Below are 22,736 nucleotides of genomic sequence, written 5' to 3'. Positions count from 1 at the left end.
ATTTTATTGAGTTTACACTGTTAAAAGGATATGGTTTCAAAATTATCAAGATCACCAAGTGAATAAATTAGCCTCAGGCAGCTCAATTGAATATCTAAAATATAAAAAAACAAAAGAGAGGAAAAAGAGACAATAGAAAAATATTTAAATGGGAACATATGGCTTTAAAACTAATAAAAAGTGATGACCAAAGAGGCAAATGATAACTAGTGTCAGCAAATTATTTCTTACAAAAGCAATAGGGAAGAAATCATGAGCATGAAAAAAGAATTGTACATTAAATTTAGAGGACAGTTAGAGACTAAAAGAACTTTTATCAAATGCCTTTTTTTTACTGTAGCACAGATGGACTTTAAAAAGCTTTATTACACAATGAAGATTTTTTTTTTTTCCTTTTTAATGTCTAACATTTGCACCCTAGGTCCCTAATTCATAGCTGAATTAATTAACTCTGGCATAAGTTCTGAATAAAAACCCAACCATATACTTTTTGTTCTGTATTTCATATGAAACACACAACACACTGGAGCTATGTAGTAGCCTTGCTGAAAAGCAAGATAAAAGAGCTGTGATGAAACCCTTTTTTCTTGGTGTGTTTTTTTTTTTTTTTCCTTCTTATCATTTTTACAATTTCCTATGCTCTTGGTAAATTGCAAATTACATTGTTGGTATTTTTTTTGCCTTTTTTTTTTTTTTTTTTGGTGTGTGAAGTGTTTTTGAAATAGCAATTAATATTTTGGCTTGCTGGATTATACGCTGGCTGGAACTCTGCTTGAGCATCCGCCAGAGCTGTGCCTGGGAGGTGCAATTAAGTACACTGTCCCCTGCAGCAGCTCCTGCTGCTCCTGCGGAGCTCGGTGACACCGTCAGCCCCGTGTCACCCTCGTCCTGCTTTTTTCATGATCAGGCCTCTAGTTAAAGAGTGAAAAACGTTTACAGGAAAAGAAATACATGTGTTCAGAAAACATTTATTCTGTTGCTCTTTCTTTTTATAAATCTTTTAATTTGCAACGTTAGTCAGAGGCTTACTGATTTATGTTTTGTGTTTTAAATATTTGTAATTGTATCTGCGATTGTTTTATTACTGAGATGCCTGTAGTTGTATGAAATGTGCATGGTATGTCGTTTCAGCGCAGGGGTGATTTACAGGCTCTCTGGATAGTGCCTTGCTGTGCTAGGATGCTTCTTTTTTTACTTGAAAAGCTTTGGAGTTACACCATAAAACAAAACAACAAAAAATAGTAATACTGGAAAAACTGAAGCGCCAAAGCGATTATGTAATGGATGTGTCGCGGCGCAAACACGAGCAGCTGGGACAAGAACTTTCTTTTTATTAAAGGAGTTGTTGACCTTATGTGGCGGTTTCAGCTGCGCAGGGAGAGGGAGTTGGTTTAAATCCTCTTCTTTTTGCAGGGCAGAACTCAATAGGATTTTCTCTTGGCTTTTCCCCTTCCCGCAACTGCAGCGGGATGTAGAGCCTTGATTTTAACGCGCCGTGTCCCCTGCAGCGCTCGGCCAGGGCTGTCCCTCTCGGGGCGCTGGACTACCCCGTCCCCCGGGGTGCCCGCGCAGGACGCCGAGGGAAGGCGTCGCGGTGCGGGAGGGGGTCAGTGCTGTGCGCGGGGGAGCCAGGGCTGGGTGGGATGGGGTGCGGGAAGCAGGAGGGGGAGAAGGTGTAGGGCCGCAGGGGAGTGCGGGGGGGACAGGGAGCTGCGGGTGGGGGGAACCCGGGGAGCGCCTGCCGGGAGGGTCGGGTTGTTCCTGCCTCTCCCCACCTTGTGGAGGAGAAAGAAAGTGATTCAGCGACTGATTGGAAAAAAGACAACAAAAGCAAAGAAACAAACCAGAAAAGTAATGAGGGAGTTGTTTGTTTCAGCTGGGCTGGAAGTTGATGCCCAAGTACCCAATTCAGCAGGACATGTGCTTTGCTGTCATCAGTCAGCCCTTGCTGTCAGCACTGCGTGTGCACCCCGGTGTGTGTTATACACGCAAATCTGCTTCTCAGAGTGATTTTGTTGAAAGTCCTTCCAAATAAAGGAAATCCCCAGTTGCTTCCTTTGCTGTAACGCATCGGGATGAAGCCATGCGTAGGGCTGATGGGCTTTCAGGCTGTACCAGCTCTGGGGAGCTGCACTCAAATACGCTGTTTCAGTAGAAGTTGGTGTGTTCTGTAGGGAAAACAACAGTGTTCCCTTCGTGTCTAGTGAGGGTTAGGTAATCCTGAGTATTTTCCCAGCCTCTGAGTAAAGAATTTGAAGTATCTAGATTAAAAACCAACATTGCTTTGACTGAATACCAGAGGATTGCTTAAAACATACGAAGTGACTGGAAGTGCAAAGAGAATGCTAAAGAGCAATTAACTGTGATTTAGCGGACCTGAATCAAAACAGGATAATAAGCATGACACAAAGGCTTTCGACATTGCTTTACTGCAGGAACAGGGGGAAAAACCCAAAGTAACTTTAAAGCAATTCACAGTATAGTTGTGAGACTTTTCTCTCTAGCGGAGCGTTCCTTGCAGGGTACCTGGAGCTGCAGTGTATGAGGAGGAGCATCGTCCAGATGCTCCTTCAACTCTGACAGGCTTGGTGCCCTGACTACAATATTAGATGTTGTCACAATGGTAACTGCAATACTGAACAAGTTTAGGGGGAAAAGAAAGATAATACAAAGAAGAAACAAACACAGTTCCGTGCAAGTGTTCTTGGCTACTGGGTAACTCTGTGAAAGCATAAACACAGGTTTGGATCATTAATAGAATATGGAATATATTGCAGTGATGAGTTGGTTTTCATCTGCTGTAACAAAAATGTTTTTAGTTCCGTGTTTTGTGTTTATTTCTGTTCACATCCTTTTCACTTTCCATGGCATAGCTTAAGAGGCCGGTGGCAGAGATCAGTAACGCACTCTTGCATTGCAGGAAACAAACACAGAAGTGAATTTCAATTTTTGGTGGATCAAGTAAATAATCGGTGGAAGAAAAGTGGTAAGAGGAAAACAGAAAGTGCTCAAAACAAAGAAGAAGTCACTGTCAAAGAATCGCCAGCGGCCACAGGTTAGTAGTGTTGTTTTCATGTAGTCCCACTCTTCGATCCACGCTAATGAGTGGGGGATTCCCAAAGAAATGTTCTTTCCTCCCATTGTTCTTCTCCCACAGTCCTTCGGGGGAAAACAGGCACAAAAATCAAACAGACCCTAAAAAGATTGACTCTCATTGATTTTTAGTGTGATACATAAGCACAACCCATGATAAATACATGATTTGTTTAATTTTAGTGGATTGTGTATAGATGTGCTTGATTTGGGTGCATATTTTAATTACCTGGTTGAAGTGGGATCTCAGCTTCTAGTCAAATCTACTGCAGCTGCTGAGAGTGGGCACGGACAATCTGCAAGTTGGAAATGAAGGTGATTGTGGGTATTGCTGGGTTTCAGCTTTTCTGTATTATCAATATGATGGGAAGTCGGTAATTGGGAACTGCAGAACGTTTGTGTGGATTGGAACAAGCGTTTATTTGTCCTGAAGTTGAAACAATAAAATACTTTGGCTTCCTTAGGACTGTTTATACAGTATGTTGCCTTTAACTCACTTCATTTTGTGTTTATATACTTCACATAGTGAAAAGTGGGAATGCACAACTGCAGTTACTCAGTTCTTTATGAGTTAGGAACAGCATCCAGCATATGTTTGTTATCCTCACTGCCCACGGCATCCAAGAAATACCCGTGTGTGCTTTTAACTTGTTCCATGTGGGCTTGTGCGACTTCCTTTGGTTTATGTTACTCGTTGCTTTGTCAGTGTACATATATCTTTGAATGTGTGATTTAGAAGAGGATTCCTCAACCTAATATAACCTGCGGAGTTTTAATGAATTCAACATACTGAATTTTGGAGAGAATTCCATAGACCAGAATTGGATGTGCTGTTGCCTGTATCCTTGGGAAAACATGGCAGTGTAGTTTGTATCAGCTTTCACAAATCCCCGCTCTTCCTTAGCTGAATGGGATTAATCTTTGGCTGTCTCTTCTAGCAGAGTTCTTAAGAATAAAAATAAATGAAAATACCAATATAATAGTATGAATTTTATCCTTATCGTTTCATGCAGGCCTTGAAGCAGTGCATAATCCTTTCCATGTGAAGGGTAAAAATTAAGGAATCTCAAGGATAAAGTTTATCTTGTTTGACGTAATTTATGGTGATGTTCCTCTTCTGTAGCAGAGACAGAAGCAATGGGTTATTAGATAATGGGATCACAGACTTTGAAATATTAATTTCTAGCGATGCTCCCTGGAGAGGTCGACTACTGTGAGGTACTGGGTGCCTGGCCTCTGGGGAGCTTTGTGCTCTGAGAAGCTGAAGTAAAGCCATATAGTTTTTCCAAAAGAGTGCTCAGGTAGAAAATAAGTTATATCAGGTGTATCAACCTGTATCGTGGTGACTGAAATACCCGATACCCCCTCGTCTGCTTCTCACAAACCTGCAAAATATTCATGGGGCTTTTTGTGCACTGAGCATTCAATAATCTTTGAAATTTCAGTTTCTCGTTTTATATCAAATGTCTGCACCTGGTTGAATGTTTGTAAGCCATTAGAAAAAACAAATCAAGAAGAAGATTTATGGGTGAAGGAACAAATGCCTAAAGCCTGTTTCCTCAGTGTTCCTTGTTAACAGCAATTACCTTTTTATTAAACTGGAAATGATAATACGTGAAAGGAAGACGACCAGCAGCGGGCTGATGACTTGCCATTTGAAAGCACAACTGCTAAGAGCAAAGGCTTGTATGCATTCCTATGCATTCCTTAACCCTTTATTTGGATTCTCATGGAAGCAGTGGCATTCTACAGAATTCAAATGTACTTTTTTTTTTTAAAAAAAAAAAAACAAACCCCAACCCCTTTGTATCCCCCATTGCCCTCCACTGTAATGTTGTTTGCTGTAACTTAAACCTCTCTGAAAATCTTACTCTGTTTTTGGTGATGTTTTAATCTTCCCTTCCTGATTTACATTGTCTCGTTTTGCATCTTTTAAGTTAAAATGTTCGTTTTCCGGTCTTTATGTTTTTATAAATTTTAAACATAGGTTTTTGCTTTGCCTAAGGGGGAGCATCATGAGAATTTGCTAAATATTTGTCATACACCTCTTCTGGGTTGTCGTATTGCACAGGACCTTTGCTATTTTTAACTGATTAATTTCAGAGTTATATGTCATTAATTAGACGACTGACTCACTGTTATCTGCCGGTTGTTTTCAACAGACAAAAATGTGCTCCTGATATTTAATAACACATTTTAGCAGAAGAGAAAGGGCAAACTGTAGACAAATTCAAAGACTGCATAGCTCTTCCACACTCTAATTCTAGTTCTGCTTGGCCATTTCTGTCAAGATCGTTTCTGCTGGGATAGAAGAGTCCCAGGTTGGAGCAGGAACGTGGCCTGGCTCGTGAGGGTGGGCAGGGCACTTCTCTGAATGGCCATAGTAAGGGTTGTTAGCGAGATAAGCCTCAGTAGGGTTCTAATGGTCCTGTGCAACTTTCTAGATAAATAACTCATTTGAAAATATTTGTGGGTATGGTGTAAGGGAAGTTTATCTTTGCATACCATACTTCCTAGTCTATGTTTGCTTTTTCTTTAGAGAGGTAGAAGGTATCTTTTCACAGCACTGCTCATCTTCTCATAGATAAAATCATTTGACACAAAAATAACGGAACGGTTTTACAATTTGTGTCTGATATGTGTTGACTAGAAATGATTTTTGCTATCAAAAAATGAAAATGCCAGTTATCTAGATTGACACTGTCTTTCTTAGATGCGTAAGGAAGTAAATTGTAATGCTTTCCCTGTTGAAAACAAACCTGTTAACTTGATCTGTAAAACTTTAAAGCGATCAAGCTGTCTCGCGCAGTGGATGGAGTGAATTGGTAGCAAGAAGTGGAGAACAGTGCTGTCTCATTAAGTGTTTGCTAATTTCTGAAAGAAAGTCTCATCTTCTGAAACGTGACAAACATCCTTACCCTTTATTTCTCTCCTTGTTCATGTTTGAAACTCATAACAATGAAACGTTCCTGTTCCAGTCTCTGGTTCTTAGAGGGTGGAGGGTTTTTTTACTACGCCGAAAAGAAGTTAAACCTTTGAAACTGTGAGAGTTTCGGGAAGCAAATAAGTGGGAATGAGGCATTGGTATTTAAATATTTTAAAACTTCATTTTTTCTTAAAAGAATGATATTTTTCTGTCATTCTTGCTAATCTCTGCCTTTCTTCTTGGTAGAACATACAGAAGAGCACGACGCAGCTATCGTCCTTGGAAAGGCCCAGCTACCCCAGCCAGAAGCGCCTGATGGCGAAGGGAGGGAATCTCGTTCCTTGGAGGAAGGCCAGAGATCAGGCTCTCCTGCGTTCTCACTGTTGTCTGAGTCTACAAGCAGGTTAGTGAAGAAGAGTCTCTTCTCCCAGGAAAAACTTTGCCAGTGACCTTGAGCAATGTATGTCTGTCTGTCTCTCTGTCTCTCTATCTCTCTATATATCTATCTCCCGCTTCAGAGGATGGGTTCCTGAGCTGCGGTTACTGATTCATTCTCCATGTTTCTGGCTGTTCAGTTGCTCAAGGGATGGAGCTGATACACATTTAGAATTCACTTGATGGTTTTGTAATGACTGGATAGAGGGGTGATAGTGTAAATCTTCCTTTTGAGACAGAAACAGTGAGTGGAATGTCTGTGGAACCAGGAGAATGTTTGGTGTTACTCTTCCACTGCGTCACCTTCCCTTCTCTTTGAGGTTTTATTTAGAGAGGTCCAAAACCTGATACAGCCTAAGTCTTTTAGTAGCTCTTTAAGCTGAGTATTGCTGTAGGAAATAGAGTTTAAATGACCCATTATTTGCAGTCAGTGGTAGAATGCCACTGAACCTTGAAGTCCTGACAGCCATTCACTTTTCTTTCGTCATGCATTTAGTTTTGCTTCCTGAAATTGCCTTATTTGGCTTCAGAAAACGAAGGATTGAGGAACGCTTTATTAATAATGTAAAATTCTATGCTTTTGATAGTTCAATGATAACTTTATTGGAAGGATACTCACCTGTTATGGCTGATAAGATCTGTCTAGTTTCTGAAGGTAGCGTCTGTATCTGTTTAAGATATTTACTTCATGGATCATAATCTGCTACCTACTACTGAGCAAGCATCAAAAGATGATGATGAATACTTAGATGAATATCCTACTGCAATACTGATAGCTGTGGCCCCAGTTTCTGGAGGAAAGGTGAAAAAGTCATTGAAAACAAACACAGAATAACTGTCTCTGACTAAATGGGAGCTTATAGTAAATACTTGTCTGTAAATAGCAATATGCTGTTGGGGCAGATCACTTATGCAGAGGCAGAAAAGGTCGTTGTTGCTGTTTCAACATATTGTTACAGTTTTGTTTGGCTTCAGACTTGCGTTATGTACCAATAAAGACCTTCCCCTCCCGGTGGTCTTTCCCTTCTTCACTGTATGTGTCCTTCTGCCTGAATTATTACTGTAAAATTGATAAACGTAACATATCATCGTATTTGCTGTTTAATGTGTAACAAACCTATTAAGATTACTGATGTGTACTAGTTTTATCTAAGTTTCTCAGGGTGTCCTGCAAGTGATGGTAGTTTTTCCTTCCCCGTGATAGAGGTAACTGTTATCTTGGTAATTTCTTTACTTTTAAAATAGGGTCCAGTGCCTTGGACTCATGAAGAGACTTGCACATTGTAATGCCCGATATTAGAGTATATTAGTTTCAGGTCTGTGGTCTTCAGAGCAGAATCCACAGATCTCAGTAGGACCCTCTGGAGATGGTCCCACACACACACACACGTTTCAAGCACTGAAGCCCTTTCAGAAATGGACCAGGAGCCAAGCCCTAGACTGGAGGGGGAGATGCACCTCCGAAAAGGCTCTCGCTGCTCACACTGGTCTGGGTGGGGACCGTCTCTTCTTGAAGCTGCTGCACTCGGGGTCTGTGCTGAGGGATGGAACGGGCCAGGGAAAACAGCTCTTCAGTGCTTACTTAGAAGGGAAGAAGCTGGCCCTGTGGCTTTGTTCCAGAGACTGGTTTTATGTGCCTGAAGCCTCAGCTTTCCAGTCTGCAGCTTGGCCGTGGCTGCTCCGCTGCTGTCAGGAGCTGCTGGGGACGCACGTGGCAGCAGGGAGCCTCCATCGGTTTGTGTGGCAGAGCCCCCCCGGGGCAGGATGCCTGGCAGAGCCCCCAGGCTATGGCAAGGCCGACTCTCGCAGGTTTATGCACCATGTCACGTTTGACAGGGCCGCGGATGATGGATGGAGCTGCTTCACTCTCACCGTGCCCGCTGTTGTGGTTGCCCGAGAGCTCTGATTGTTATTTCAGTCCCACAAAATAAATGCCTTCAGCTTGGTTCCTCATCCAGAATTTACAGGAGATGTTCCTGTTCTTCCCAATTTTACTTAATTTATTTTTTTGATTGCAAATTAACATTTTGGCATTAAGGACCTTGGAAAATTTGGTATTTTAATCTTACAGAGTGAGTTCTTGGGAGGTAGAAAGGGCTTGTATTAGCTCATCCAAGGTATCATTAAATCTCTGTTTCGCTGCCAGTTTGGTGTGTGAATGATATTATGAATGATTCTCCCCATGGCCTCTAACATCAAAGTTAAACTTTCATTCTTTACCTTTTTCTGTCTGCAGGCTTGTGTATATAAACTTAAAGTCTGGATGAAAGGGTGTCTAAGAGTCTGCAAGGAAGTTTGCTAGCGGATATTAGCATGTGGCAGTTACTGATGATCTGAGTGTGCTTTCATGAACCAAGTTGGCAGGTTTTGTTGGAAAGTGTGCATTTGTTTGCATTATGTCTGGCTTAAGGCAGAGTTGTTTATTCCTTCTTTTTATGCATTCCCCCTGTCCAAATGAAATATTTCCATAGACTTCTTGAATCAAACACAGAATTTCTCGGTTGCACAGACCGGTGGGTATGCATCACAGATATTTGGACCTCCTTTTTAAAAAAACATGCTTAATAGCTCCCTGTGGTTTACTCTTAAATTCAACCCCTGTGGAAGAGGAACAGGATTACTAGAGTCTGCACAGGATTGTTTTTTCAGAATCTCTCCGGGATTTTCTCTTTGCGTTCCTACTTTGTGCATATCCCCTGGTTTGTATGTGTGGTGTGTTTTTTTTATTTATTTTTATTTAAATATAGGGCAGTTTGTGTAACCTTAAAAGCTAGCTACTGCACTGGTCAAGAAGTTCAACAAAGTGGTAGGGTTCTTCGGATGGTGATTTTTTTTTTTTTTTTTTTTTTTTTTTCCACCGTGTTCTGTTGTGTATTAAACTCCAGTGATCGGCAGTTGGGCTCGGGAGTGTGCCTTGGGCATCGCACACTGTAGATTCTCATCCTTTACAGCCAAACCCCTGTTTTCTTGCTCTGCTCAAAGAGAGGTGAATACAGCAAGGAGAACGGAGGGAAAGCTTAGCTCCTGACACCCGCTGCCTTGTGAAGCCCCTCTCGTTTGACCGCGGTGTTCCTCCTGCCAAACGGTACCTCTCTGAAGAATGCTCTGCTGCAGTTTTCTGGGAAACAAAACAAAGGTTACAGGGATCATCCCCTCTCCAAATACTAGTGTGGGGGAACGCTTATGAAAAAGAATTCAATGTGCTTTTCTTCTTTGCTGTTCGCGTAGCTGCTCGGTGCTGGGCTCGCCAGCAGGGCGGGTGTCCCGGTGCGATGCCATGTCTGGCCCTGGTGCTCTGGCAGGTCCTGCCCTGCCCGGGGCTGCACAGCTCCGCACGGAGCTGGCTCCTGCTCCGTCCCCTGCGGACACGCTTCGGCGTAATCAAACCAGACCTGAATTACGGCAAGATATTCAGAGATTATAAGAAGTAGGTGTAGTTCTATAAACTGCATGAAATAGTGAAATGTTTTGTCACTCTCTGGTTACTATGGGGTTAATGTTTTGTTAATTGTCGTGCAATAAACATAGCACAAATCAAAAAAGAATGATTTAGTTGTTGAGGGTTTAAGTAGCATTGTGCTATTGTACCAAGCAATGACTTTCTGAGGCTTGTATTTTATTTCTGATAATAAGAGGATATCCTTTGACAAGGGTAAATGTTTTTCACATTGAAACGTCAAAACTTGAAATATATTTGTAAGTCCAAATCGGCACACTGTGTTTTTATGAAGAGTGCACTTCTAAATGGAAGGCTGATGTATGATGGATTAAAAGAAAATTAGGATTTTGAGCAGCCTAAGGAATATAACAAAACAATCTTGAAGTTAGAGGGTTGCTCTGTAAAAAGATGCTGCAAATAAATTAATGATTCCTATGTTTTCTCCTTCATAAGACCTTCTGTCTTTTGTCAATCTCACATCAATGTTTCCTGAGAGCGCAGTTGGTCAATATTAGAAACTCATACATTGTACAATAATCACTGAGGTACTGATATTATTCAAAAGTTGATACTTTCATTGAGAAAATGTGAAAATTTTACACCTGTTGGAAAAAAGATACAGGCCATGCATGGAGGTTATAGCATTGGCTCAAACATGTTGGTCTCTTCATAAATTGATGATCCCACCAATATGTGGATAACAGATAAACAAAGCCATGACTTCTAAAGGATAATTTTTCAAAGCTATGAAGTCATACATAAAGCTTTCATAGAACTTTAGTGCTCCATATAAATAGTCCCATTGCATTCTTATACTTTCTGGGACTGAAGCCAAATTTTATGCAACTACTTAAACAATAAGAAAATTGGAAATGAAACTAGGTGGGACAGTGATAAGTGTTGTGGTTATGAACTGTGTAGAGGAAATATTCTATTAAAAGTATTTTATATAATGGGGATAATATCCTGGTTTTTAATCAACTTATTTCTCTTTAAAACTTTGTGTTAGAAGAAAGCATTTGCTCTTGATGACTGGAGTGGAAGACTTGCAGCAGTAGATAATATATATTGTTGGCCTCGTCTGAGATATTGAGGTGTATGCTGAAACACAGTGACTTAATTTTGAAATCCTGGTGGAGAAGTGCTATATCTGCAGCTTGTATAAATCTCTCTACCGTTGGAATACATGGGGTGACTGCAGCGTCTGCCAGGTGAGATTCGTGCCCAGGCAAGGGGCCTCATTTGCAGTAAATGGGGCTTTTTGGCATTAAGTTTAGGAGCTATTGATCAGGATCTATGATCTGGATTTAGCTGGTCACTCAGTCTGGGATTTATGTGCTTTGCAGAATTTGGGCTTTAGTTCATCAGCTGAAGAGGAGGCAGAAATAGGGAGCTGTGCTTCAGTTAGTCTGGAGTTCACTGGATGGCAGCAATCCTTTGGAAACCTCTCAGGAGACGTGGGTTTGTCGGAGAGACCGTTGACAGGACGGAGCGGCTGAAAAAGCTTTGCAGGCTCTTCCCTGTCAGTTGCTGGCAGAGTTTAAAGAAAGCGTTGTCCTGATCCTGCAGCTGGCCGTCACTGTCACATGAGAAGGTATATGAAAATGTGTTGATCGGAGGAATAACTGCATTTTTCAGTTCTTCAGTACATTTTTGACTTAATAAATCTTGAACTACGTTGGCTCAGAGATGATGTATATTACAGTGTTAGACAGGAGTGTTTTATCTTTGATTTTTGGCCTCAAATGTGGGTTGGTTCATCATGGAAGGATGATGATACTTCTCTGCTATGTTGTTGATTCATACCTTTCTTCCACAAACTGGGAGCTGTAACAAATGGCCAAGAAGTGTGAGACATGGTGGGGAGAGTCCTGGACAAGTCATTTCAAACAGTAACAGTGGATGACCCCAGATGTGTATGGGGGAAAGTGGTTATTCACGGCCTGTATCCAGGAGGACATCAGTCCCTACTCGACAGCCATGGGGTTGGGACATCCTTGAGCCCTGAAAACAGAAGTGATAGTACCCCAGAACTCTCTCCTGCTTCAGCCTAGATGTCCCAACTGTTGCAGATTCCTAAGAAAGATCCAGCAGATCTTTTCCTTTTCTGAAGGAGAGCGTCAAAGGCATGCTCCCGAGCTGCAGAGGAGGCCACTGAAAGCCCAGAAAGCCTGGAAAAAGTCAGGAAAACAGTGGAAGCTCCGTAATGGTTAGTATAGATGAGAGCTCTCCCATGGGGAGCCCAGGGGAAGGCCCCAAGCTGGCAAACCTGCTGTCCTCCAAAGCTGGGCAGACGACGCCATGCTCGGTGGTGCCAGGGGTGCGTGGTGTGGAGAGGAGGTGCTGGGGAGCCAGGGAAGACGTTGTGGTAAACAGTGAATGTTGGATGTCACGTAGGACTGGCGGCCACTCCAGCAGCAAGCTCCTGCTGTTTGTCCCGGGCAGGTCAAGGTGGAAGCAGGATTGCACGGTGGAGAAAACCATTTTCCCTCACTCCTTGCAACCGGGCTTTCACCTTCAAATGACATTGGTGAAACGAGACAGCCTGGAGCTCGTTTCTCCTGCCAGCACCGAGGAAAGAAATGCACAATGCACGTGCCAGAGCGAAGTACATAATGCCCAGCGAGATGGACTGATTAAAGGACACTGGCTGTTCACCACGAAGCCAAGAAGGAACTTAATCTGCCTTAAAATAAACAAATTCAAAGAGGCATTTGCTCCCTTCATTTTTAGAACGAGACATGTTATTCACACTTACGTCAGCTTTTTTCTCGCTATTTTAAGGTGGTGTGTTTATCTGGGGCGGGGGGGAAGTTTGGGGGGGGTCACATCCAAATGATGGTCAAGAAAGGAATAGTTTACTCTTGGTTGATTGTCTATAAGTGGCCTGAGGAAACTAATCCTGCAGAAGAGTTGGGGAATGGCTGGAGTCATTGGAGCTGCCCTTTCCTCAACCTGGAGATGGGACTAAGTGCAGGAGAGGAAACCTCCTCCCACCCTGTCGCCTGCTCTGTCAGCGTGGAGCAGGTCCGGTTCAGAGCTTTAATGGTTTTGCTACAAAAATTTGCTCATCTGGAACTGATGTGTAAAATCTTAGGATAGAGTAATGACCTTTATTAAAGAAAAGGACAGAAAACCTCTTGTGGGAAATTGCCTTGGATTTGGAGCCTGAATGAAGTGTGAAGACGTGTTTTGCTTTGTCTGGCCCCGGTGCAGGTAGATACCTGCGGGGTACTGAAAAGGCAGAAAACGCCGACGAAATTAACAAAACTATTCTCAATTCTGTGATCTCTTTTGGCCCCTTAGGCTAAGATTTAGAGAAACAACATACGTAATGAGGTAGCTGTTTCTTTTTTTATTTAATTCATTTTCTTCAGTTTAAGTGAATTCATTCAATGATAAGAGCAGCTTAGGAGCTTTCTTCAGGGGGGAAAAAAAAGAATTATTTTAAAATGCGAATTCCCTTGGTGGTGAAACTTTCTTTTGCTTACTTGAAAAGTTGTTTATATTTAAGGAGGCTTTTTTTTTATTTGCAAACTTCTATTTATTTTTATTCCCCCACCCCCCCCACCCTGCCCCGCATGTGGAAAAAAGGTATATAATTACTTCAACTCCAGATCAAGCAATTTCTCAGTCTTTGTAAAAGCAATTGATGTTTAAGAGAGACTCGATGCAGGGAAGCATTTTATTGAGTGACTGGCTTGGAACAGTGGACTGTTTGAAGAAATTCTGAAACAAAGGGCATTTTAGCTGCAGCTGGGAGGTTGGCAGCGCTGCAGCTTGGTTTCGTCCCGTTACCTACATCAATCCTCGGTCTCTCGCGGCAATTACAGCGTAAGGGTTGATCGGGTTTGCTGGGGCACTGATCGCTCCTGAGCTGATAGCCCGCTCCCTCTGCACCGCTGGGCCGAGGTGGTAACTCACTCACTTGACATTTTGTGCTCAAGTTTTAAGATAATTTGGTAGGCACGGACTCTGAATTACACATGCAAATTATGCGCTTGCATTATTGTTCTGAGTGTTAGCCAAATTTTTTCACTTTTATTGTTTTGCTTGTTACACAGTTGGTGATAAATGATAATAACGCTACATTTTCAAGGCAAGGAAGTACATCATGTTCAGGCATCAAACCTGTTCTTTTTCTATTTTAGGGGACTAAAAGCACACAAATAGCCCCTTGTCCTCCACCCCCTTTTCGCTTTAAAAAAATGTAACTGGAACATCAGGGTAGGATTTAGAAGTATGATAATAACTTATTCCTTGGGCATCCAGTTTGTGAACCAAAAATGAGTTTTTGATGGACTTATAATTTTGAGGGTAAAAAAAACTGCTGGATGTCAAAACTTTCCCCATCCACTGTTGTTTTTGCAGTGTGTTTTGTCGTGTTTTTCATTTGACCGTTTCATATTAGATTTGGTGCTGAAATAAGAAATGTGAACGGCTGCCCGAGTGCCGGCTGCGGGAAGAGGCAGGTCGGTACGCCGGGAGCGCGGTGGGTTGTGGGGATCCAGCAGACAGACGCGTTACCGAGACGGAGCCCTGCTCAGCGCGTGCTCTGAGGAGCAGCTGGGATGAGCTGGTGACCCTCTGCCTCCCGCGGGCCGTGTCCCAGGGCTTCCTCGCCACCCCGGCACTCGCCCATGGGGCTGGTTTGGGCTGTGCCTGCTCCGCTTCCAGGTACCCTGGGCACCGGTATTGGTAATTCATGCAGGGATAAACCCTTTTTCCCTGTAAATGCAGTCACGGCTTTTGGTTTCAGGTGTCTTTTGTTTCCATATTAAAACCGCTCTGTTGAGTAATGTTTGTAATTTGACAGATTTATTCGTCAGCTCATGAAAGCTCCTGGGGAACTATTGAAGAGTTTCTAAAATGGCACGCAAAGCTTCTAAATCCATTTTGTTTCAAAGTAATTTTCTCCATATGGCACCAGTGCTTTGCGTATATTTTTGGTATCTTTTTCTTATTTATCTTTCTCGCTGAATGCGCATGTGTTAAAAGTTCCTCTAATCTAGTCTGGTGTTTTTCGCCCTTGAAATGCTGTTGGTGGTTCTATAGTTATCACCACAGTAACGTCTGATGAGTCTCACTTCAGAGGGGAGAACAGGCAACAGGAGGGGACAAAATGGTAATGGAGGAAAACAATCCTGCTACCTTATAAAGAGTTGCCTGCCATTTATTAATTTATATAAGAAAAGGTAAAAAAAAAAAAAAAAAAAAAAAAAAAAAGTGTTTGCACATGATTCCCCGTCCCGGTGTGCCCTAGGGCCAGGCACGTGTCACACGTTCCGTGGGGCATGGGGGATCCCTGGGGCTGTGTCCCGGCTGAGGGCAGGCGCTGGAGGCGATGCTCGTGTTGCGCTGCAGGACGCATTGGCCGCGTCTCTGGGAGAGAGCCCGGCGATGGGGGATCAGCCGTGCGCACGGAGAGCCGCGGTCAGGCTGTGCTGGCCCAGGGCAGGACACCAGGAGCTGCCAAAAGCATGTGCGCGGTCAGGAGCGCCCCGGTGGTGGTGACAAACCGTGTGGCTGAGCACTTCTGCTGGCTGCCTGGCATACATGTACCCATCGCATCACATCGGGCTCGCTGGCAGTGGCCGGGGTGTGCCCAAGGCACTCTCTGTACCCTGAGCCTCCTCGGCTGCACAATGACATTATTTCGGTTTAAATTCCTTCTCGTGTTTGAATTATTATCTTCTCTCTAATGATGCAGTATGTTATAAATATTAAGTGCTTCGGTTAACTGCTGACTCCTGTTCTTGAAAATCTGCCTGCTATTTTCTAACAAACAGGGGAATAATTTCCTGTAAAAGCTTTAAAGTAAATCCAAGAGAGCTGGTGTCCAAGTGCTGTCCCTGGGTTTACACTAAAACCTCCCAACTGTTTGTGTGACATAGTTTGTTATGCGATTTCTGCAATAATGTATAGACTGTTGGAGCTGCCAGACGTCTTTTTGAAAGATAGTTTCCAGAAAACAACATTTTCCAATGTGTTATTTGATTTCTGCCACCCTGCAATTTGGCATGTACTTGAGAACTTTGCAATGGTTTATATCGCAGAGCCTGAATGTGCAATAGAAGTTATTTATCAATAATTGACCAGACTGTTGTGTTTGCTTAATTGGGATTTTATTGGAATTTGACTAAATTTTCTTCTTATTTCAAATATAGGCTGAAGACATCTGTGTGGTTTGGGTTTTTTTTTTAACTTTGAGGACGTGAAGGGGTCTGACAGACACCACTGAGCTCATACTTGGAGTTAATGAAATACGCGTCTATGTACGTTTGTGCGTCTGTCTACAGCCGCGTGGATTCTTCCCATGTTGACGCAGTAGCGATAGCTGAATTTAATAATGCCCTGATTTAAGTAGCCTCTGTGACTACTGTAAAACACATAGGAATGTAGCAAACACATTCGCTCCAGCCGTGCCGTGTGGGTGCCCGGAGGAGATCCCTTTGGTGGGTCCCGCAGGAGCTGGGGAACCCCCCCTTTCTGTGGGGGGAGCGGGGATAAGGCAGCCCCTCTGCAGCCTTGCAGAGGGGTGCTTAGCCTCTAGTGTTATGGATCTCTTCACTACTGGAGAAGCTTTAAAGTACATTTAAATTTTGTATAGAAACAAATTAACCCGTGAAGACTGCGCGCGTGGACGTGCTCGCTCTCACCAGAGCAGTCGGGGATGGCATGCTGGGCACTCGTTGCTGCCAGGGCTTGGAGGCTTGCTGAGCACTGACGGGACCGGCACGAGCCCCTTGTGAGCCAGGTTGGCAGAGTTAAGCTTATTGCCGAAAACTCACGATGTAGGGTTGTTCGTCTTTATTTATTTATTTGGAGTTACCATCTTAAATCCTTTACATTGAAGCTTTTCACCTGCCCAGCACTGGTACTGAGGTTGACCTGATGCGTTCTCTATAGTAAGTGTATAAATACTGACTTAAGAAAGAAATAGTTTATTTTCCTTGTCCCATTAGAATGTAAAATTATGTGTGAAGATGAAAAGCTAAATAATCTTTTCAAGCAGGTTAAGAAAAAAGTTGTGACGCATCGGGCTTGATTCAATCCTCATTCACCTCCCTTTGCAGTTTCCAAGGCACTGAGATGCTTTTTTTTTTTTCTCCTTTGTCTGAGAAAAGCATCCATTGAAGATTTAAATTAGTTATTTTAATTAAGAAATAAATAGCTTTATGAAATACGTCTTTCAATGGTCAGTTGTGTTCTTTTCAGAACATGTGATCAGATGACAGAGCCAAAACGTTCCTTCAGGGGCAGATGGCAGCAGGTTGACGCTGCGTAGTGTATGCTTCTGTCTGCCTTCGGGGTCGTGCCTTTTCCTCGGAAGGTTTGACAAGGAAGACTGGCTTCAAGGAGCTCAAAACGGGTCCCCTCTGCTCATGTGATGAGTTACTGTGTGTCCAGCAAAGCGAGTTTCACTTGGCTTTTACCTGGACGTGCTGACAGGCGTGCAGTTTGGATTTTTGTCGCTAACAATTTCAACGTTAACGTTTTTTTCTTGGATGTTGATTTGGTTGTGGCAAAAATGTAAGCTTATACCTGAACTTTGAGTTTTGAGGTTGAAAGTGCCTTTGCTCTTTGAAATGTTCTACTTTACCCACCAAAGTATCTTGCAGATCCTCTCCAGAGAAATCGTCTGGTGCGTGTGAATATAAAGGTATTGTAGTTACCAACAGGCAGCCATGAACAGAGAATTGTATGTTAAATAATGAAAACAGGACCCAGTAGTAACTCTGAAAATTACGTGATGCAGAGCCAGAACTTTCTGGACTGTGCTGTTGGTAGAAATTATTTCCCGTTGGTTGAAATGGCTTCTCCTTGCCAGTGCGGATTCACCGCCTTTGCCAAGTGGAGCCCTGCTTTGCTGTAGGTATTGCTAAAATAATTTACATCTGTTTTATTTTCCCCTTCAGCTCCAGCTCAGACATTTTGAGAGATCTGCAAGAGCCTGAGACATGTTCAACGTCCTCTGACAAGTAAGTGGAATATATGCGTGGAGAAGTCCTTGTGACCGATTTTGGTCAGGAGTTTCCAGTTTGTGGCATCCCAGGCGTTTGCTGCAGGAGAGGCGGATGTCTCTGAAACATCAGGTTCTGGGTGGATCTCCCCAGTAGTGGGAGATACAGTTTGGTCAGTGGTTTTGGATCCTTGGAAAATAATACCTGGGTGCTCCAAGGATCTACAGATGAGTAGTTGAAAATCATTGGTCTAATCTAACTGATTTTTATGGAAAATTAAGACAGTCTGATCTTCTGTTGTATTTAAAGTCACATTGTTGTCAGTCCCACCTACATCTCTGTCAAGTTGAACATGCTGGAATTGCAGCGTCTTTTTGGACTTACTTCAGTTTGAAGAGAGAAGAACACTGTCTTGTTTTTAAAATCTTAACACTTTATTTCTTAAAACTAAATATCCCCTTCTATTATATCGTGGTAATATTTGGGTTTAGCTGTGCAAGGTGTTGTACAAAGACATACTAAGAAACCATCCAGGCATTCCTGAAGTAACCAAATGAAACACATGGAGGTGGAGAGGAAATACGGGATATGCGGGGGTGTTGAAGGTGTGCAGTTATAGTGAAATTTGGGATAGTGCAATGTTAGATCAGCTGAAAAGCTTTGTAGTGATTATACAAAGAAACAGGAATGAAGGCTGGTGGAGTCTGCAGAAGTAGTACAGTCCGCCCTTGCAGCTGAAACTGGCTCCATCTGGGATTGCTTGGAATATCACGTCCACTTTGGTGGTTGGTCTTAGGGGCGCGATGAGAGCCATGTTGCATTTATTTCTCTTCGTCTGCTTTTTAAAGACTATTTATGACACAGTTTTCTCTGTTATCCGTTACATACATACGTACGTGGTCAATAGATCGTGACAGCTCTTAAAATTCATAATCAATGAAAAAAGTAACATTTGAAACTTTTAAAGTGTGTGCTTAGATAATCTAAAGGATGTTAAGGAGCTTTAATGGAAGCACTGATAAGGCCTTGATTACAGTGGCGTCAGAGGTCAATGTTGGAGTTCGCCACTGGGAAAACAGAGAGGAATCGTAAAGCCTTTCTTGTGGAGAGAGGCATCGCTTTGGGAAGGTGAGCCGCCTTTACTGCGAGGGCGCTCACAAGCGCACTTTGTTTTGTAGTTCTGCAAGTGACTGGTTGAGACGGGCAGTGAAGTATGAAATACTTGGTTGTACACGTTGCAGATGCTGGTCTCCCTCCCCTGGTGACGATCTGGTGCTGCTGCCAGGTACCAGAGAGCAGCAGCCACAGCTGTCTTTCACAGATGTTTTTAGATCTGCTACAAGATTTAAGTTTGACATAGGTGTGATAAATAGGTGTCAGGGATCATCTGAAGTCCCTGGTAACCACCTCATTGGGTAATAACCAATTAACCTGTGAAGTAGTATATCTCAGTGAGTTGGATCACGAGGAACTGGGCTCCTGAATAAAAGCCAATCCATCAGGATTTGTGGCTCTGAACTGTGATCAAACCAGGAAAGGTGGAATGTGGCTACCGGAGCTGGAGGGCTTGCAAGCGAGGGAGCCGGCCAGCGTCCTGCAGCTTCCCGCATTCTCTTGATGCTTGAGGCGTGAAAATGCACAGCAAGAGATGGAGAAAACGGGTGGGTTTTTTGAGTGCATCTTCTTGTGTTTGCAGAGGAGTGAGAGACGTGAGCGGAGAAGCCAAGGCAGCTGAGAGCAGCCCCGCCAGCTGTGCGAGAGCAGGTCTCGCGTACTGCATCTCTGTCCGTGGCAGTACGCACCCGGCGAAGCCGCTGCTACCAGAGCTGCCCCGACTCACTTGGTGGGAACCCAGGGGCGGGAGGGACGGTACTGGGCAGCCGCGAGGAGATGAGGATGGGCACCTACGAACTCAGAAGCGATGGGCTGTGTGAAGGCAGTTCACGAGGCTGGCGGCAGAGCACCATGCGAATGGCTGTTCCCATGGCTGGCGTAGCATCCTGCTTTATCCATGACAAACCGGGACTCCATAGCAACCTAAAATCCTCTGGCTGGAACTGCTTCCAGTTTTCCAAACTGTACCCATTAAAATTACTTCAGCTGATGCGTGTGAAGGTGCGAGGGTGGCATGGCCGATGTTGGTGTGATGGGCTTGTGTGCTTTTGCTTTTAAAGCCAGTCACCTTTACTAGGGTGCAAACATTGGCATAAAGATGCACCCAATCGGTTCAGCTTTTGAGTATGTAGATGCCCCCTGTGGCGTGGTGGGGAGGATGGGGCTGGAAGTTGTATCCCGCGGGGTTGCGGTGCCCCGTGCCGGCAGGGCTCGGGAGCAGGCCGAGGGGTAACAGCCATGGGGTGAATTGTTCTGCAGCAGCACCAGCATGAGGAATGGTAACAAGAGGTATACATTTTTAAAACAATGGTAGAATGGGAATTAATTACCATGGGGACTGTGTACTTCTTCAGTATTTTCTATAAGAATTCCTCGCAGCCCCTTTTATTGAGGGAAAACTTTGGGTTTGGTGATTCTGTGCTTCCTGTATGAGGATATTTAATATACTTCTCGTGAGATTTTACTTGTCCGTGTAACGCCTGGAGTATATGGCTTCTATGTATTACATCTAGTTTTAATGTTGCAGGTAGTAGCTAGTCTACCATACGTGTTAAAAACATCATCCGGTTTAAAAATATTTTTGCGAAATGTTGTAAAAGTGCATGGCAAGGCCAACAGTCTTCGCCTTCCCAGTTGTATTTTCCGTATCTTTGGAGCCTGCCATCCCCAAACTTGCAGGTGGTGGACTCCAGTTTCTTTATCAGCAGATAGTGGCTTGCAATATTTTGGTGACGGTGCAATCAAATTACTGTCTATTCTTTTTGTGTGCTCCCCGAACTCCATTCAGGAGATGCCAACTGGCAGCATTGTTTTCTGCAGTGCAGGAGAGAATACGCTGTGCCCTCAGGGCTTGGCATCTGTGGCTTCTTGCATGAGTTGGAAAAACGTGTTCCTTGGTGGAAGAAGAAATGGGAATGTCAATAATGAAAACAGCGCTGGAGCTCGTTAATGGAGTGTTTCTACCTAGCAGTATTGGATGTTAGCATTAGTTATGATACATATCCACAGCAAAATCATTTGTTCCTTTGATAATTCCCTTCACACAGAAACTCCTCAGTCATTTGGTGGGTTTGTTTAAGTGGAATGGTAACAAAGTTAGGCCAGGTTGGGTAAGTGCAGAAGAATGTTAAGTACAGCAGATCTACAACTCTGCTGAAAGTTATTCTTTCTGTTGCAGAACTGTGTCCCGCAAGGTGCCGGGCGGTGCGGGTGGGAGCGAGCCAGGGCTGGGCTTTGCCAGCCCTACCACGGGCAGGCACCTCCGGCACGGCACGGACAGGCAGCGGCTCTGTCTCAGCACCAGCCCAGATCTTATACGAGTTGGGTTATGCCAGAAAGATACCATTTCTCTCACTTTATTTTTGTAAGAGTTAACAATCAGATATTTCCAAGCGAGAGAACCAAGTGATATAGAAGCTCCAGTTTTTGGCTTTGTGTTTTAATACGCTTTTGAACATAAGGTAATTACCATTCTGCTGTGGAAGCTTGTAGGCATCGACGCTAGAAATGGGCAGAATTTAAAACAGTAAAGCTAGCCTTAAACTAAATGAGATTTCTGCCTCATTCTCTGTCCCAAGTAATTTGTTTTTCAAGGGTAGTTGTATTTTGCAAAGTCTCAAAACCAAACAAAGCCGGGGGTGGGGGGAAGGCGCACCTGCTGCTGGGTGCTGTGTGTGCAGTGACGCGTTCGCCAGGCTGGTAGTTTGGATGTCGTTTGCCTTTGCCCCGTGTGGTGTTACAGTTCAGCCTTCCAGATACTGAAACTATTGGCATTGAGTTATACTGCCGTCGTGCCTCTGGAGCACATGAAACGTTTGCCGGTGGGTGGGATTACCAGAAGTGAGGTTTTTCCGTGTAGAACAAAGGCCCGGAGCTAAGGAACAGCCTGAATCCGTGTCCTGGAGGGGACTTTCCATCAGCTTTCCACCTTCCCTGCGGAAGCGTGAAAGGCGCAGCGCTGGTCTGCGTGTCGCTCGGGCTCAAATGCACGCTTTGTACTGATGAAAATACTTTGAAATAGTCCATCTCTGGGCTGTTACATCTTTTAATACCTGGAAATCCCAATTGACATTATTTGATACTAGGGCGTGGGGACGGAACCTGTCACAACGTTGCTGTGTGCTGCCCCACACGGTCTCCCTTTGGCGGTGGGGACGTCCCCACCTGTTGGTGACAGACAGGTCTAGGCACGAAACTGGCTGAGGCTCTGCAGAGCAAGACCAGGGCAAGGGGTCTTCTTTTAGTTACAGCTGTGATCGGGGAGAATACGTTTCTTTATGCTCTCTTAGTATTTTAGATGCAAATCCTTATTATTGCACTTACTTTTCCGTACTAAAGGCAAGCCAGTATTGCCCCAGAGCATGATCCGTAAAAGCAGGATCATTTTGTGAACTGAAATGGAGAAAATTATTTTTCTGTATGTAAACGACTCCTTTTTGTCAAATGTGATTTTGAGTCCTTCTAAAGAATATCTTCCTATTTTACGCTTTTCCACAGTTTGGATTTGGGGTTTCTTGTGTCTCTGGAAGGGTTAAATTCAAGTTGAAGCTTCAGTGGAGGAGATATGAACGGGCTGCTCTTTGCTGAGTAGTGACAGCACGGCTTGATAATTTGAATTTACTTTATTCAGGGAGTGCGTTCCTGGGAGCAGGAAGGAAGATCAGTGTTTTTATCCCCCCTCTCCCCTCCCCAGCGGGAGCGGCGAGCTGGTGTCCCCTGCAGCGTGTCCAGGCGGTGCACGGGTGCCAGGCACCTGGCAGGGGGA

The 22,736-nt window shown here is 43.8% G+C and overlaps 1 protein-coding gene across 4 annotated transcripts in view; it reads left to right on the top strand.

Annotated features, from left to right (window-relative positions):
• RAD18 (RAD18 E3 ubiquitin protein ligase) overlaps positions 1-22,736 on the top strand; it is a 57,588-nt gene that overhangs the window by 27,907 nt on the left and 6,945 nt on the right. For all 4 annotated transcript variants that reach the window (XM_054216615.1, XM_054216614.1, XM_054216617.1 and 1 more), the window contains 3 exons: positions 2,921-3,055; positions 6,266-6,422; positions 17,813-17,875. In XM_054216615.1, the coding sequence (XP_054072590.1) occupies positions 2,921-3,055; positions 6,266-6,422; positions 17,813-17,875 (355 nt within the window). The remainder of the gene's footprint in view (positions 1-2,920; positions 3,056-6,265; positions 6,423-17,812; positions 17,876-22,736) is intronic.

Source organism: Rissa tridactyla, chromosome 10 (genome assembly GCF_028500815.1).
Source record: "Rissa tridactyla isolate bRisTri1 chromosome 10, bRisTri1.patW.cur.20221130, whole genome shotgun sequence".
NCBI classification, from domain to species: domain Eukaryota; kingdom Metazoa; phylum Chordata; class Aves; order Charadriiformes; family Laridae; genus Rissa; species Rissa tridactyla.
Note: the sequence above shows the minus strand (reverse complement) of the source record. Positions and strands in the feature narration are given on the sequence as shown.